Source organism: Corticium candelabrum, chromosome 1, assembly GCF_963422355.1.
Source record: "Corticium candelabrum chromosome 1, ooCorCand1.1, whole genome shotgun sequence".
Classification (NCBI taxonomy): domain Eukaryota; kingdom Metazoa; phylum Porifera; class Homoscleromorpha; order Homosclerophorida; family Plakinidae; genus Corticium; species Corticium candelabrum.
Window position 1 is genome coordinate 5176207 of NC_085085.1, and position 19233 is coordinate 5195439.

At 42.3% G+C, this 19233-nt stretch overlaps 2 protein-coding genes across 2 annotated transcripts; both read left to right on the plus strand.

Moving 5' to 3' along the window:
* Positions 1–523: 523 nt before the first annotated feature.
* Positions 524–3349, plus strand: LOC134195874 (uncharacterized). The gene is made up of 5 exons (XM_062664966.1): positions 524–590; positions 665–742; positions 862–888; positions 2796–2867; positions 2919–3349. Exons 1-5 carry the CDS (start codon positions 549–551, stop codon positions 3060–3062), a joined length of 363 nt encoding a protein of 120 aa, XP_062520950.1. The 5' UTR covers positions 524–548; the 3' UTR covers positions 3063–3349.
* An 8036-nt stretch (positions 3350–11385) lies between these two features.
* LOC134183315 (zinc finger MYM-type protein 1-like) lies at positions 11386–12702 on the plus strand. Its single transcript, XM_062650847.1, has one exon. It carries the CDS (start codon positions 11386–11388, stop codon positions 12700–12702), a length of 1317 nt encoding a protein of 438 aa, XP_062506831.1.
* Positions 12703–19233: the final 6531 nt, after the last annotated feature.

The window sequence follows — 19233 nt, forward strand, 5'->3', positions numbered from 1 at the left end:
ATGCAGAGTGTAGTCATTGTTCTGGCGTGCACTTAGCCGCCCACGAGGATTTCACACGCGCGCAATCAGTGCTAGTGCACTTAGCATAACCAATTATTGCTAAGCCAATCAGAATTTGCAACCGAGATTCGGGTTGTAGAAGCTGATTGGCTAAGAAGGGCTATTTCCAAAATCATTTTAGTATCGACTTGGTCCAGAATAGAGTTCGCGCGCTTCGCGCGCTGTCTGGTCTGGAAGTCCGAGGCTACCCAAGTCTTGTTTCGGGCCGTCGGAGGCAGTCGAGTCGAAATCCGACGCGACCGTTCGTCTTGGACTCGCGATCTCGACCGGCCCACCGCGTTTCGCGACAATCCGAGACCGGCGTCGTGTCGATCGGCGCGTTACAGACAGACAGACAGTCATGTGGACAGACGGAAGTGGGCGTTCCCAAGCGTTCGCGTATTATCTAGCGAGGATGTCTATGCCTAGCTGTATAGTATCACACACTAGGCTGGACCACTTTACATTTGCTTCCAACGCCCCTGCGAGTAACACGGTGTGAGATCGAGATGCGTGGTTCTACTTTCGTCTATACAACTGCAATGCTTTTGGTAAAAAAGGAGTTGTAACGAGAGTTGTATTGTCCATATAATTATGTTCTGTTTCGTACATTACGATTCTGTAGGGTCTGCTACAACAACACTTCCTTCTATGTCAAGGAATTGAAGACACTGGTTGTTTAGTCACACAACTGTTTCGTGCGGTACGGCAGTATAGATGCATGCATGCATGTATACGCCTAGAAATAAGCTGTGGACTTTCTCTAGTCCTATCTATACTAAATTAATGGTATAAACTCTACTGATTTTCTGTTGTTGCTAGATGAGCGCTCTTTCCGTAAAGGTGGAGGTAAGCAAAACAAATTCCGTACGTTTGTGACCGTATAGCTAGAGACTGACGTTGAACAATGGTCGTCGAATCTTGACATCCTCTTGCCAGGGGCCTGTCCACACTGGCAACTGGATCGCGATCCGATCGCGATCCGATCGCGATCCAACCGCCACTGGCAACTGGATCGCGATTCGTCCTATCGACATCGCAAGGTCGCGATCCGATTGCGATCGGTTGAATCCAATTAAAAAGGTGGGCGTTACCTTCACGTACGCTACGCGCGGGTCGGAACATCTACACTCCTCACTCGTCTTTGTTCTCGCTCGCTGTATCAACGCTTTCCACAAGCAAAGAAGCCACACGTACACATCGGTCATCAGTCACGTGATATCGAAATGAGGCGGAGGTATCGTTTTCAAAGTGTAGTGTGGACGCTCGCTATCCTGATCGGATCGCGATCCATTCTGGCACTTTACAGAAGGTATTACACATGTTTTGGTGTGTGTGTGTGTGTGTGTGTGTGTGTGTGTGTGTGTGTGTGTGTGTGTGTGTGTGTGTGTTATAGCTGATTTGAATAGAGAATCATCCAATAGTGTACCTCCAGAACCCATCAGAGTTGCTAGGTAGGTCAATAATTCACAGTAGTGATCGAGCTTGCACTAATTTCCTTGGTCATGAAACTCACACACAATTCCCTTTCTCGACTCACGAATATAAATGAGTACCAGGTCAATGACGTTTTTAGTCTTGCGTAGCCAAACTATGTACCAATGAATAGAGGGCCTGGGTATGAGGCTATATAGTACGTGTGCCTTGGTGTCCAGTCCCAGAGCTGCGCCATAGCCTGTGCCCTTGGATGCATACTCCAACCGTCAGCGCGGGCCCAGGTACTTCACAGGGCCTTCTCTCTGATTTAGGGAAGCTATCTTTAGAACTGCAGGCGTGAAGAGATTAACATTAAAGTCCATTGTGTGTGTGTGTGTGTGTGTGTGTGTGTGTGTGTGTGTGTGTGTGTGTGTGTGTGTGTGTGTGTGTGTCGGTTGTATGTTCTAGTGAACCCAAAACAAATGTTGTCCCGTGTATTCCAATAGCCATGAATGCAAGTTTGCGCTCTCTTCTCGACATTTGCATGTTGTATTATTCTCTATCTGTCCTTGCAAGACTCCCCCTAGCCTTATGGAGTACGAATTTGTGAACCAGTTCTTGATCTGGGCATCACTCTAATCATTTGGTCGTGTTAGGGATTCTAGTCTGCATTCCAGGGATCGCGAGATATTGCAGTGGCGTCCACAGTTTCCAAGGTGTTGAGAAAGTGATTTTATGGCAGTGAGAGCAAGACTAGACTTCAATCGAGCAATCTCCAATTTGGGCCTAAGCTAAGAAATGAATTGGATGTACAGAATGTCTATTTGTTGTGCAAGCTAGAAGTTATACGTAATATTAGTGTCCTAGCTATTATGGACTGCTATGTAAATTGTCTTTGTCTAAATAAGTACGTTTGTTGTACGAAGTCTCTTACCATAATAAGTGTGTTACAGTTACACCATCAGTTTTTAAAATCAAACTGTAACTTGAACATACTCGTTTACACTTTCCTGTTTTGCATAATGTCTCAGATTGCAATGGTCAAGCGTCTTTTGTACACGTATACCTGTAGATTTCGTAAACGTATTACAGTAGTTTGATCTACTCCTATAGGTTAATACCAGAGGCGCTAAATTTGTACATGCATGGTGTAGGTCTAGAAAGGCGTATGTAGGAAGAACGAGCATGCACACATGCAATGGCAGCGCGCAACGATTCTTTGTAACCCCAATCACACTTATGATTGTACTGTACACATTTTTAGTTTACACATACGTGATTATGGACAATTTTCAAAACACTCAATTTAAATATAACAAATTGACTGAAATTTCCTACAGAATATTCAAGAGGATTTTAATAATCTGAGGAGGGATCTACAAAGCGAAAGAGAAGAAAGGATCAAGTTGCAGGTCGCAATGCATGGATAGTCTGTTTCCTGTGTAATGATGTCGACTGTTTAGGTGGACAATGTGGAACTTCGCCAACTCATCATTCAGCTTCAAGCAGAAAACGCGCTTCTCAATCGCAGTTTAACTGTTAGTATTTGTGATTTAAATATATCTCATTATAAATGCAAATGTCGTACATTTTTAAGTCTATTATAAATGAAGATGTGTTGAAACGCTATCTTTCTCCAGTCAAGGGACTGGCAGAGAGGGTAGGGATGGTTATTGTATGGTGAGATGGGATTTGTAGTGCATGTAGAGCGTGTGCTCGTTTGCTAGACGAAACAACTGGAGGATTAGAAAGAAGAGGTAGACAAGCAAAGAGAGGTGAAGTGAGTAGTGTTGTGTGGGACTGATTGTTGATGGTTGTTGCAGTGGACAAAGAATGAAAGTAGAGTGACTGTTGCAGCACATCTTGTAGGATCATCAAACGGTTGGTATACTATATCAGGTGAGTGTGTTGTTGTTGTATGTCGCTGTGTGTTGTTTATTATGTTGTGTATATTGATGTACCACATGTTGTTGTGTTGAGGTGTGATAACCTACTGGCAAACAAGCAGTCCATCATTCTTACTGGGTGCCATCACATACAGCAATGGAGCTCTTACAATTCCATCTGATGGTGTTTACTATATTTATACACAACTCTACTTAGATGCGAATAGTGGCAGTCACATTCAACCTTACATCAGAGTAAATGGCAATGATGTTTTGGTCATCACAAGCTACCATCATCATAGTGAAGAGAAAACCAAGCACACTGGTCTACTTCAGCAGCTGAAAAAAGGTGATAGCGTTGACATATGTGGTGGAGGATATCGACACTACATGGACTCTCATCATTCAATTTTTGGTATTTTTAAGATCGACTAGATGCATGTTGTTGAAAATGAGAATGTCAGTTAATTAAGTGATAAGTGTGAGTGTCAAATGACTCTCCATGTGATCATGTTTAATAGTAATTGTAGTTGTGACTGTGTATGTTGGACTGTAGTACACGTGACCATTCAACCCTAATTTTTGTTTGTTGTTTCATTTCTGTTTACTTCCATTTCTATATTGTTAGCAATAAAAGTTTATTGAATCCTATTGTCAGGTCATGACCCAACTGGTTTTCAATACAGCCAACATGCTATCCACAATAGAAAGTTCTTTGCGACCATGCAGTGTGTATTCTTGACTGGTAATCTGAGTTGGTATCCAATAGTTTAGCTAGAGACAACAAGATCTGCTTGTTGAGCTAGAGGACACTGTTGTCTCAACATAATCGATATACTAACTTGGAAATCCTCTGCTGGTGCTATTGTCTGTCACTGACCACGCCCTGGTAACGCGCGTTAGACCACACAGGTTTTCGATTCTTTCCTATTGCCCTGAAAACAGAAACTGAAAGATGAACTACTTGCTCAATCTAAGTTGAACTCAAGTATCTGCATACTTTACGTTTGCGAAGGCTTAGTAGTCATACTGCATGCAAGTATTTAGATATTCATACTTACGGATCTAGTTCATGTATTGTCTTGGTTACTTGTAGGATCTCCTGATAACGTACGGATTCCTGGCCAGGGCTCATTATTTAACACACAATTTCTACAAGCGCATCGCTTGTAATATTCGTAGACGAAGGTTAAAAGGCTCTAGACCGTGATAATCATATGATAACCTATACCTACAGTATGTACATACTAGCTTACCTAATTAATTGCCTTTTCATTGCTGGCATAGCGCATACAGCACTAACTCTTGGCTGTTAGGCAATACAACAACCCAAACTGCCAGATATCTCGTTTCATACAATTAAAATTAATCTGCTCAATACAAATAATCTAGAACAACAAAGGAACAGCATTTGAGGTATTTAGATAACACAAAATGAAATATGCACTACAATTGCTTGTTTCAATATCACAAAATGTAAATATAAATGTTATAGCTACTGATCACACAAGTCTGGATACAAAAGAAATTAGTAATCAAAACATCAATGTTACCATCCTTGTACTGGCAATAAGTCGTGTTTTCTTAGTTTTGTAGTCAACACTTCACTTGATCGAGTGAGGGCAGAGTTGTAATCCTTCAGATTTTCCAGTGCTTCTGCAATCTTTTAGTCCAGATTTTCTGTGGTAATATAGTCTTCTTCATCCTACAATGCTACAGAATACCAGTAAAATAATGAAAACTTATTGCCTGAAGTGGTGTGTGTGTGTGTGTGTGTGTGTGTATGTGTGTGTGTGTGTGTGTGTGTGTGTGTGTGTGTGTGTGTGTGTGTGTGTGTGTGTGTGTGTGTGTGTGTGTGTGTGTGTGTGTGTGTGTACATACGTACGTGTGTGTACGTGTGTGTGCACATACGTACGTGTGTGTACGTGTGTGTAGCACCAAGTCATATCTCACTTGAATCTATTGAACTACAGCTTGCTGCAAATCATGACGTTAGCTAAGTCTTTCCAAATGTCTTTCTTTCTTCTGTTCCTTGACAACTTCCTGTTTCTTTGTTTCTACTAATAATTTTTCTCCTCTAAAAAGCAAGCACATAGACATCAGCCAACTCAGAGGACATCTCAACAGCAACTTCCCGTTCCATTTACTCTGTTCAAACAAAGCACAGAAATTTTGTTGTAAAAGTTGATCCGTTATTATGCCTAAGTACATACAGCTACACTATTAATGCTGCTGCTTTGATCTGAAGCATTAGTTATTCTCATCTGTTGAAGTATGCTGCTTGCATTTTTCCAATAGTTAACATACACATTATACTCCAGAAGAACAACACTTCGGTCAATAACTACAGACCACAGATACATCATACTTGCCAATAATAGTCGACTTACTGCATGTAGAGCTTCTCTTAAAAAAACAACTGTAATTGTGGTGTCATTTGCATCGTAAAAATTCAAAGAACATACTGACATTGTAAATCGCCTCCAGCAATTATCCGCGTGATTGGGAGCATATCACAAATCACGAAAGAACGCTAGAAAGATCAAGATACAGCCAACTACTACCGCATCCAAGACAAGAATCATGATGCTCAAGTGTCAGTGCGAGATTGTAAGATCTAATGGATCGAAAGGAAATAGCTAAAACAATTTTTTTTTGTTGCTCAGTCTTCACAAGCATCAGAGAGTTGAAACGTGCATTGAACAACTGAAACTAATAGCAAAAAGAGCTTATACTTATTCTACATGCAAATCAAAATTGGAGCTGCTACAAGGGATTCACAGCCAGCACAACAAGTTATTGGGCTGCTGGACATCGGTTTGAGTCAGATGCGTCTCTCACAGTCGGATGAAGCTAAGAGAAGTACTCAATCTCTGCGACTAGAATAGCATGCATTAAGGTTTACAAACTGCATCCATAAAAATCTACTTGGACTACGTAGTTCGGATGATAATGTATTATATACTTAGAACGTTGGATTAGGGTAGTCTCGCAGCCAGCCCCTCCCCTTTTTGACTTCCGTTGACGGGGAGAGGGTCTGGTAACGTTCCTTTGATGTCTTGGTTCTGCCGACCCCAGCATTCCATGGGGCATAAAGGCATAACGATGATCTGTTAATTGAGATAAGCGAGCAACTGATGGGAACGCACTACTAATTAGTATCCGCATGTACAGCGAAGTTTTCGCTTCTGTTTCTGCTGCATGTGCTACTGGACTTTGTTCTAGTTCATTTGCTCTCACAGGTTGCGTGGCTGCTTGCTATGGGCATGGTAATTATCTAAGAGAAGCGCGCAGGTCGTCTTCTTGTACGACGACATTGGCAGGTGAGTTGTTCTTCAAACGGCATGTCATCCGCATCACCATGCATCCGTGCTTCAGCGCTACTGATATTGTCAGAGTTTCAAACGAAAGTCGCGACTGTATTGTATACGTGATATGACTCGTTCTTACCTTTTTAATCTAAGCAGCATATTTGAAACCCTACATAGGCTTACTGTCAAATATCGAGTCCGTTCCATGGAACGCTCAGTTGACGAGTCCAAACGTACATGTAGACAGTCGATCGGCAAGAGACGCATGCATGGAACTTACACGAGAATCATTTGGAAGAGTTTCGATTTCCTTTAGTCTATCCATTTTTGCTCGCTTCTATACTTTACAGAATTTACTGCCCGAGCATCGTTTCTTGCACGAGCCGTAGCTGCATTTGACTGACTAGGATTTGTTAGCTTGTTTGTAAGTTGTGGTTTGCATAAAATGGCGTACATGTGTTGCGTAGGATGGCCTGCATGTTTGCTATGATGGCTTGCATGTTTGCCTAGAAGTATTGAATATCAGGTCATGCTGTGAGCTGAGAAGGCAATATAGTCCTACGGCCCACGGTCAGTTTTTCAAAAGTCCGTCGCCCCAACGGTCCGATCTAAATTTTATTATTGATATCTCGACAGACGACATAGAAGAGTGCGAATTTAACATTAGTTAGTCTGAAAAAGTGTCCAAAGTACTAGAACCAAAATACTCTGCGCTGCCATAGCAACCAAGGTTTATTACTCCAAATGGCAATCTTATCTAATCCATCTTATCTAATCAAGTTAGTAGTCTAACTATATAGTATTTTAACTTTGTCAAAATAAAGAAAAATAATCTAAATGTGTCTTTCTAGTCTATATTATTACTATGTGTGCAGCAAACTTGAAGCAAATTAACAACTAGCTAAAGGTAAGTCGGCAGCTCTAGAACTCTGCTTCATCATCACTCCCTTCGCTGTCTGTTTCACGTCTACATGAAGCGGTTTGGTTGTCACAGTCTTCACAACCACAAGCATCTGTATAAGGCATCCCTTCACGTACACAAGAACGTCGACGTGAACTACATCCGGTATGACAACGGCAATTGACTAAAACCAGTAGGTCATCAGGTGCTGGTTTCCGTGTCATCCATTTCATTGTTAATTGATCATTCACAATTTCCCACCCATACCCACAAGGAGAGGGTACAACCGATCTGGCTTGAAGAGCTCTTACTCAAACTGCGGCTTGATAGTTAGCTCTCTGCACTTGCATCTGTAGGGCGTTCTGGGTTTGGGGGAAGATTGTCGCCTTGTGCACCCTTTACAGAGAACAGCTCGTACCTGCAGTCATTAATGGCATTCGTCTTTGATCCATACAACTGGCAAACAAACGTTTCGCATACAGTAAACAAATCATCAGAAACATTAAATGTACCACCAAGTCGTTGAATACCATCACCTAATTGCGAATTCGATTGCAGCAATTGTAAACCAGTCTTTTCCCTCGGCTTTTGAAAGCAGATGTACTATCACAGCCAGTCAGAGCGTGTAATCCTAGAAGTGCATCGCAAACGTTTTCACTAACGGAATTTCTCACAGCTTGAATGTCAATAAACCGTGAGCGCGTTTTTGTCCCTGTTCGAAAAAATATGCGAGCGGGGATGCCAGGACACAAAGAACAAGCCAGAATGGTAACGTCCGTATCTGGTGATCGTATCACTACACTCGCGAAACCCATAGCAGCCGCATGTGCTGCATGAAGTAGCAAACGAGTGGCAGCTTCTTCATGACAACATTTCAGATCTGTTACACATTGGGCAGTAACTGCAACTCCATCACTGCTTGTTAGAAGGGTGCATTTGGCATCGTGAGTCACGTAGAATAGGCGATGATGAAGACGTTCAGCATATTCTGGTCTGATCCATTCTTGCAAGAGAAACTCTGAGAGATTTGTCTTGTTACTGTCAAACGATAAGTACTTCTTCCACTGTGATGGACACTTCTGCAATCGATTAGCTATGTTAATTTTTACGATTTCCTGTTTTACTCTCTGGCTTCGTTCGCAACGTTTGATGTTATGAGTAGGGTATCTGTCGACCACAAAATCGATCCGGACAGAACCAGACAAGAAAGCTGTTGTAGCTACATCAAACGCCTTCATGGCAAGATCTGCAAATGTAGCTGGGATTGTACGTAAACTTTGCAGCAATGTCATGCCATCAATCATCCACGCAGCATTGCCAGGCACATTTTCAGCAGGAGGAATGTCTTTCTCTAACAGATCGAGCAGTTTTGACTTTGCAGTTTTTGCCAAGCTTCCATCCACTGACGCTAGAGACCAAGGGAGAGGACCCAGTTCGTAGCAAAGAACATCACGCATTTTTAAAGATCTAGTCTGTGCTACAATTAGTAACCTAGCAAATAGGTCTCGATCAGCACGCTCGATTACTTATTGTCCTTTCACTTTTACAGATTTTGTTTTTACCTGTGCCGAGAATGTCTTAAGCTTCAGTTTGGGAAGAGGATCGTAAAAGCTAACTTTTTGAGGACTTCAGTCTTTCGTTAACAAACTGAACAAAGCGTTTTTCTCCGATGGTGTAAGCATTTAGTATAGCTGCTGCTATGTCATCTGTGACAACGACACCAGACGAAGTACTAAAAAGATTAGTGATGTCTTCAACTGCAAATGGATTGCTTCCTGTTTTGATTGATTCAAGAACAGCCTGTACAGAAGCTTCATCTTTCTTGATACGGTGTGCTCCACAATCCTTGTGCAATCTCTTTGTGTTTTCGCACAGTCCTGCCATGTCCAAACAGTTTTGGGAGATCTCAGCACGCCGATGAGCGCTAGCAATCCATTTCTGGACTGCTCCGGGTTTTTGACTAAAACCTATAATGCCGCCCTCGGTCTTCGAATCACGATTAATAGTTTGTTCATTTGCTTGGTCTGCTGGAATTTGCCTAAATGCCCAGTTACTGCGTTGCACACGAAATTCCTCATGGGCATCTAGATGAGTCTTAGGTAAAACAGTCATTTCACACCAGTAGAGCGTCAGGTACCGGCTATAATTTACTCTGTCGCAAGCAAAGAACCAGGGTATCATCTTTCGTATAGTCAGCAAGTGTAACTTCCAATCACCTGTTCGAGTTGAACGAATATAATCAAGAAGAATACCTACCATTTTGGTGTACGACAGCCACAGCTGCACGTGACTTACCGGATGATGACTTTGACTCAACCGGACACTTACAAGTAAAGACAATTTGGAAAAATGAAAGTAGTGCGTCTCAATTGAATACTTGAGTTGTAGGCACAGTGAGAGAAATTTTAACACTTGTAAAAGTGAGGGTTGTAGTGACAGTACACGTTTAGCCCTAGAAAGAATGTCTAGCTACAGCACTAGCTGTGTGTTGTACGTGTGTTAGTCTGCCCCAGTGGGAACTGCATTACTGTGGTGATGCGATAGAAATAAATATTATTATTATTATACTATTATTACATCATTCCTAGATTGCACCACACTAAAGCAGCAATGTACTATACGGATGATGTAATGCAACATGTAATTCATGGATGTGTTTACCGTCACTACAACGCATGCTATGCGAACTGCACGTAACTTACCGGATGATGACTGTTACCAGGGGCGTCGGAAGGGGGTCGGCCGCACGGCCATGGCCGTACCACTTTTCGAAAAATGGACTTTTGCCAGTCGGCCATTAGCGTATACTTCCGGTTTAGGGTTAACTGATTAAATAAGTAATATATTTCTAGTTACGTTAGCATTCTGTACAGCTAGATTTTCAGGCGGTAATTTATAAATTTACGCTCAGTCACAAAGATGAGGCTGGCAACGCGAGGACACGGCAGCGGTAGATAGAGCGCACGCTAACCATTTCCGTGTGTTATATATGCAGATTGACGGGATTCCAGATGTCGGTGATCAGCCCTGTCAGCCTCGCCGTGCTTCATTTCCAAAAGTTTCGTTTGGGGAAAAAGCCCCAAAATCAAGATCATTTCAAGCTGCTTGGTTCGACAACTGGCCTTGGCTTCATTGGCACGACTCCGTTGAGAAAGTGTTCTGTCACGTCTGTGTGAAGGCTGCGAAGTCTGGCAAGCTGAAATGCAAGACTGCTGAGCAGGCATTCATCTATCGCGGAGTTCAAAACTGGAATGATGCCACCCGCTTATTTCGTTCACACGCGAAATCAGACTGCCACAGAGAAGCGGTTGAGTCACTGATCACGCTACCTGCCACAACAAAGCACGTTGGTGAACTACTAAGAACTCAATTGGTTGAAGACAGAAAGAGAAACCGGGCCAGCCTCCTTCGCATTCTCAGGGCGCTGAGGTTCCTGGCACGTCAAGGTATTGCCCTCCGCGGTTCCGCCCTCACCAAAGAGATTGATAGCAATTTGTCACAGCTCCTTCGTCTTTTTTGTGAGCTTTCTACAGATCTCTCCGATTGGTTGCAGAAAAAGACAAATAAGTACACAAGTGCAGACATACAGAATGAGCTGCTGAAGGTGATGTCACTTCGAATTCTTCGAGATGTCTCAGCCAAACTTGAAGGCACACCATACACCATTATGGTAGACGAAACCACTGACGCAAGTACCCAGGAGCAGGTTGTAATAGTTCTACGATGGGTGGATGAAGACCTAGAGCCTCATGAGGATTTTATTGGGCTGCACATCACTGCTTCAACTGATGCTAAGTCCATTGTAGCAATTATCAGGGATGTTCTTGTTCGTATGAACCTTAGTCTGACCAACTGTCGTGGTCAGTGCTATGATGGTGCAGCTGTGATGAAAGGATGTCTATCAGGAGTTGCTGCTCAACTCACTCAAGATGAACCACGAGCATTGGTCACTCACTGCTATGGTCATAGCCTCAATTTAGCCTGCCAAGACACCATCAAAGACATAATCCCTATCAAATATGCCCTTGACACAACATTTGAACTGTCAAAACTTCTCAAGTACTCAGCAAAAAGAAAGTCTGAGTACAAGCGACTTCAAGCTGAGATGGCTCCTCAAGACCCTGGATTTAGGACACTATGCCCTACGAGATGGACCGTTCGAGCAGCTTCTCTACAGAGTGTTATGCAAAACTTTTCGGTCATCCAATCCAGCTTAGACAGTTTTGCAGATATGGCAAAACGAGACCCAGAGATGTCTGCTCGGTGTACTGGTGTTGCTGCTCAGTTTTCTTCATTTGACTTTCTCTTTGGAGTAGCATTAGGAGAAAAAGTCTTGAAGTTGGTTGACAATCTGAGCAAAGCTCTTCAGCACAAGAAGATGTCTGCTGCACAAGGTCAAGTGTTAGCAGAACTTACCATCAAATCTCTTGCACTAATGCGTACAGAAGCTGAATTCTCAAATTTCTGGGAAAAGTTGATAGAGAAACAAAGCAAAGAAGATGTTGCAGAGCCTTCCCTTCCTCGGAAAAGGAAGCGTCCTTGCCGATATGATGAAGGAAGTTCGGGACACTTCGCAACATGTATAGAAGATCATTACCGGGTTATGTATTTTTCCGCTTTCGATATGGCAATTCAGTCTATCAAAAGCAGATTTGACCAGCCACACTATAAGATATACAGCAAGCTTGAATGCACACTTCTGAAGGGTGCTGCTGGAGAGAGCTATACGGATGACCTGTCTAGCATACAGGAGTTGTACTGCACAGACTTTGACAGCAATATCCTCCAGACGCAGCTATTGATACTGTATTCTCACTTTAGAGAAACGGCAGTCACACCAGCCCTGATGGACGTTGTGGACTATGTTAAGTCACTAGGGAAACCCGGCCAACTGCTGTTGTCTGAGGTGGTCAAACTTATACGCTTGATCCTTGTTGCTCCTGCAACAAATGCAACTAGTGAAAGAACGTTCTCAGCTCTCCGCATTGTTAAAACATACCTTCGGTGCACTATGACACAGGCAAGGTTAAATCACCTTTTAATGTTGCATGTGCACAAAGAAGCATGTGATAGTCTTGATCTAGAACTATGCATAGATGATTTCTGTAGGGAATCAGAACACAGAAGAAACATTTTTGGCTCAATGTAGATTTACGTACAGAAATAGCCTTGTAAGGTTTGACACATGTTGTTCTAGTAGTTACTAAGTGTTAATCTTGCGTTCTCTGTATGGTATTCAAGCTTTTAGAGAAATGTTTAGCGTGCGTTAACCGTTATATGATCACGCCCACCTAGCGCGCGTTAGGCCGGACCACTTTAAATTTGCTTCCGACGCCTCTGGTTACTCACCGAGATAGACTATACCGCATGCTGCGAAAATTTATTTGGCCTGAATGGCCAGTGCTCTTGTTCTGGTCCTAAACTCAGTAGTATGAGTTCTGGTAGTAGTTGCTGTAGCAGTTAACGTTGCAGCTGCAGTTGTAACAGCAGTAGAATCACAGAGTTACACTTTGTCATGTCCCGGATAATAAACACGGAACTCCTGACTCGCACCAACGTGAGGCTTCAAGCTTCGATTTTCAGCAGAATAATGAATAATCAAGTACGAAGCAACCTGTTTTAGCAAGTGAGAAGCTGGTTTGGACAACGGCAGTGTAGGTTGTCATGACAACTAGGTGATGATTAGAGACGCTCCCGTTCTCTAGGAAAGGACACTTCGTTTTGACTCTAGACAAACAAACAGTCTATTCTAGTCCTAGACTAGCGATTTAGCTAATAAAATTTAGATCGGACTGTTGGGGCTACGGAACTTAGAAAAACAGCTGCATTTTTGCTGTGGGCCGTAGGACTAATAACTGGAAAGTGTGCAATAACTGCGGAATGTAACTATGCGGGCAGTTGACCGTATTATTGCAAGAACGCTCATTGGGTAGGGGTCACGTGCCGGTTTCGACGCAACACTTCTTAGTCCGTTCTAAGAATGGAAAGCCGGTGGGAATGTGGTTACCAGATAAGACATCTATGGCGGAAACAACATATTGCTATCATCCTGGATTGTAATACCTAACAATCGATAAATGAGCAATTAGAGCAGCAATGGTTCCTCACTGCCTACTATCTATCTACTTTAGTACGTCAGGGTCTGTCCTGTTCAACAGTTTTCTGCCATTCGAACTGGCCAGAGAAGGCATTGAAAATGTGACGGCGGCGAAATGGAAGAAGTGTGTCGACCACGTCATCCAGAAAGTGGAAAACTATTACAGAACGTCAGACGGCGTGGTAGAACAAGCGGTAGAAAGAGTAGTAGGTGTGGAGGACACTTCAGACAGTGAAGAGATCCTCCTAGGAGACGACGAGAATGACAACAATGATTAATACAATTAGTCTCGTGGGTGTCATTTACTGGCGGTATTCGATCTTTGTTGGTAATGCATGGGCGGAGTCTCTTTCCGGAAGCATTCTGTATCTACTAGCTCGGATCAATAGAGTTAATTTGTCCAGAAATTTCCCACGGGCTCTCCATTCTTTGAACGGAATTTAGTTCAACATAGTTTGTGTAACCAGATTACTGTCAAGGTTACTGTAGCACGGTTGAGAAAAGATGAGTATGCTGTATGGCAGACATGCAATAGCATCATGTAGACAGCCTCTGAGAGCGCATACCTCGATCCGCCCAGACCCATTTGTCTGAGACACGTAGGTAATAGTTCTAGAGCATGGTTGTACTTACGGATCTATCAATGTTAGTGACACGAAGCCTGAGGGCTTATCAACGAAATTTAGATTCCGTAGTGTGGCCTCGCAAGCCAGGCTCTTCCGCGCCAAACTAGACGCACCCGAATCACGCGATGGGAGGAGCTTTTACCGGCGAGAAGATAATTAAGTAAATCTATATTGCAGACTATTGAAAAGGAAGTCAGTGATCTTAGAAGCGACCTGCAAAGCGAAAGAGAAGAACGGATCAATTTACAGGTTGGCTAGACAGTTTTCTACCAAGACTGATTTTGCAAATACTGACGTCCACGTTTTAGATCCATAACGTGGAACTTCAAGAACTCATTAGTCAGCTTCGAACTGACACTAACAGAAGCTCAACAGTTAGTAACTATAGTTACATATTATCATGAACAGTGCGTCAGTTATGTATCTAGACAAGTACACACGCACGCATGCAAGCACACACACAGACACTACTTGAGCTGTCCACCCTCAAGGATGATAACAGTGGTCTTATGGACAAAATGACAAAGAAGGCAATCTTAATAGCTTTTGTAGGGCGATACCGATGTATGCCACAAAATCGAGTGTCTTGTGAGGTCTCCTTTCCTCCAAGAAGATCTTCCACATTGACAATAAAAGTTAAATTGCTTCTCAGTTGATGGACGTTGACCTCCTTGCAGTTGCTGAACTATTTGTTCTGCCTCTGTCTATAAGATTCTTGCACACGGTTCTTTAATTCCCGTGACAGTAACCAGATTATATATATATATATATATATATATATATATATATATATATATATATCATTTCTTTTCCTGGTATATCTCAAATCTTCATATCAGACAAGACTGCATGTATTGCGCCATCTTTTCTTTACACCATATGACAAGGACGCTTGGAAACTAATTCTCCAAACAGCATTTGTTCAAGAAGTCGTTCATCTTCCATTCAAGCGACATGACCAAGCCAACGGAGACGATGATTTATTAAAGGGGAAGTCCAACAAAAATGAACTTAACTTGTATGAGTAGATCTTACAAAGACAAATCGATCGGTATAAGTTACTCCGTTATCTTCGCTTTTGTAAACGAGAACGAGCGATGTTTCTGTTATGTGCAACGCCCACGCGCCTGTTCCGCTCTTTGGTCGATTAAGCTCCGCCCACTGCAAACGAATCAATGCGTTTACGGATGACTGCTACGGATATATCGAGAATGACGAATGTGAATGCGAAGATACTATAAAGATCTGCCTTCTTGCCGTCAGTGGTTCCTCTCTAAAGTAAAATGGTGTCGGTAGAGCTGTTTCCCCGCCAGACTTTGAAGCAGAATTCCTCAATACCACGACTTACCTAGAGAACGCGCTTGTGCTTGAGTATTTGTTTATCCTTGTTCTTTTAATATCCGAAGAGAAACGTACAGCGCGCTGTTTGGCGTGAGCTACAGAGGCTACGCTTATTTTCACATCCGGGATTGTAACCTTCTACCAATCAGCGGCAAAAGAATGTGAGGAGACCGGATGTGAAAATAGGAACGTCCTCTGTAGCACACGCCAGACGGCGCGCTGAACGTTTCTCTTCGGATATTAAAAGAACAAGGATAAACAAATATTCAAGCACAAGCGCGTTCTTTAGGTAAGCCGTGGTATTGAGGAATTCTGCTTCAAAGTCTGGCGGGGAAACATCTCTACCGACACCATTTTACTTTAGAGAGGAACCACTGACGGCAAGAAGGCAGATCTTTATAATATCTTCGCATTCACATTCGGCATTCTCGATATATCCGTAGCAGTCATCCGTAAACGCATTGATTCGTTCTCAGTGGGCGGAGCTTAATCGACCAGGAAGCAGGCGCGTGGGCGTTGCACATCACAGAAACATCGCTCGTTCTCGTTTACAAAAGCGAAGATAGCAAAGTAACTTATACCGATCGATTTGTCTTTGTAAGATCTACTCATACAAGTTAAGTTCATTTTTGTTGGACTTTCCCTTTAATTAAGTTAAAATATCTGACATTTGCATGTTCTTCCATGCCAAAGTCCTTTGCTAATTCACAAGACGGAATTCGATTTTTCCATTACTGATATTTGGTAATTTCCAAGATGGAGCAAACACACTGATTGTGGAAAGTTTGTCAGGCGCATATTTCAAATTATCAGATTTGACTGTCCATGTCTCTGACCTACACAAATTAAAGAATGAGTAAGACAACTGCTTTAGACTGACCTGTTAGTATCAATATATAGACAAGTGTTATTGCAGAAGACTGAACTTCATAAACATCCAAAGAGCTTTGGCGCTATACTTTACCAATACGATTTGAAATTTCCTCTCTAATTTTGCAATCTGTTGTAATGCAGATCCAAGGTATATGAAGCTACTGGCCATTTCTATAAATTCTCAACCAGTACTGGTTCAGTTGCATGATCAAAAACAAATCTTTTCGAAAACCAATTCCTTTAGTTTTCTCTCAACTTACAGTTAAACTCCAATCCTGTATCTTGTGCTGTTTCAATAAAATTCCTTGACACACACACGCGCGCGCGCGCACACACGCACACACACACACACACACACACACACACACGCGCGCGCGCGCGCACACACACACACACACACACACACACACACGTAAGTATATAACCTTTCATCTTTAGGCTAATCTTTCCTGTACAACTGTCGTGCATTTTTCTATGTTTACTTACTTTCAACAAACAATTTTGTGACATATACAACAACATGCAGAGTTGAATTTAAAGATTACAATTTCTAGTTACCCCATTATTAAGTGCGACGTCTATCTTCGTCTAGACTTTGTCTTCAAATGTTGCTCAACTGAGAGATGAGGTGATCGCCCTCAACTCGTCTTCTAAGGTAGCTGTACGTCACAAAGTAGAGTGACGATGATTCGTGCTTAATTGCTCAAGAAAATAATTGCTTTACAGGAAGCGGCACAACGTACAGTTGATTTGGCTTCAGATCAAACAACTACACAAACTCAGCTCACAAACCTACAAGGTACAGTAACGCTATACTGTCTCATTGTGCAAATCCTTGTCATATTCAAGTGTTTATACATTTAGGCATGTTTGCCACACTTCGAGCAGAAACAGATGAGGTGCATGCTGCTCTGCATATATGTATGCGTATAGACTGTTGATAGCCAATGGCAAATTGGATTTGTCTAGATGCCTCAGTCCAATGTGATTGAAACGAGTTTGTCGATTCCTATCTGCAACGCGACGAAAGTCGGACATTTCTATTTGAACAACGTGACTAACGAACTGACAGTGTGCAACGGAAGCAACTGGTACAGTATGACAAGGGGATGTCCATATAGCAATTATGAGGTATGACTGTGGGTGTAGTCCGATATTTCGGGTGTAATACATTCAATATAATATAATAATATATGTATATTGCCTTATAGGTTAATATGCAGAACATTCACTGTAGAATGTCCTATTTATGGCAATAAATATTTAAAGAGTATACGTACTAAAGGCTACAGGTGCAATTTACATTCGTAGCTCTATAATGCCTTCAGTTGTATAGCCCAGTTGTATAGCCCATCGCCATAGTAATTCTTATTAGTACGTGTGTACAAAATATAAACTTTTAGTAATTCATATTTTACTCTATACTATTTCTCCCTGTTTTTCAATATGAGATTATTATAAAACAGCAATTATTAATATTCTAGGGTTAGAATTAATGTCCAATCATACAATTATTAAGAAGCCGGAAAAAGGAGCTGCATGTGTGTGTGTGTGTGTCCAGTGTGTGTGTGTGTGTGCGTGTGTGTGTCCAGTGTGTGTGTGTGTGTGTGTGTGTGTGTGTGTGTGTGTGCGCGCGCACACACGTGCGTGTGTGTACAATACTTCTTATTCAAACTATCTCTATCTCTTTATTATAGGGTTATTGTGATTATTCGGTTTTGTCCCAACGTTGCCAATTGATTTGGAAGCATTCATATGTTGAGGTTGGAGATGTTACAGACGACATGCGCACATTCAGTTCATTCGACCGACCATGCACAGACCTGTCTGTTGGATGGTGTAACACCCCCAATAAAGACGCAGTACCCGGTCAGGTGCAAGTAACCGCAGCCTATCACAATGGTCAACTGGTTTACGCATATCGTGGAGACAGACATGCGGAATTGGGCAAGACGTGGAGAGGAGCAATACTCAACAATCCCATTAAAATAGTAGATTTCTGCACGCGATCTAATGGAGTCCCACCAGAGCCAACCGATACCTACCTAGGTCTGGCATTTGATAAAGTTTATCCTGGGGTACACACTGGTAATCACGACACTATCGACTCTAACCACGCTGACTGTCGTTGGGCGGATTGCCATTTGCCATCTAGCATCTCAAGTCAATCTTATCAACTGCAAATGACCGTTGCAATCTATTTATGTTGATCAATCAATCAATAAATTAGAAGACAGACAATTATAAAACTTAGCTTGTTCCTTTGCCTAATGCATTTATATGCTATGTGGCAATGTCATGTAGTACATCTATAGATCTTAGAATATCGTCCTCATATATGGTCTATTTGCAACAGACATATTAACCTCTATAGCATTCTAAGCAACAATATATGGTTAGAAATTAACTGGCTGCAACGTTGTGTTACACAAGAGTGTATGTATGCACGCAAGCACACACACACACACACACACACACACACACACACACACACACACACACACACGCGCGCACACACACACACACACACACACACACACACACACACACTGTATATCTATAGGTTTTGGACTACTTGTCCAAACTTCATCTCTCGTGACATTCCAATCCCGCAGTATGTCAATCATGCAAGGTGATTGTTGTTACTGTTTGGTTAATCCCCATGACCTCTTTGGGCTTCCCTATCGTCTCAAGCGTGCCCCCCACCTGGCACCCAACACTGAACGCCATTAAAATAGTACAC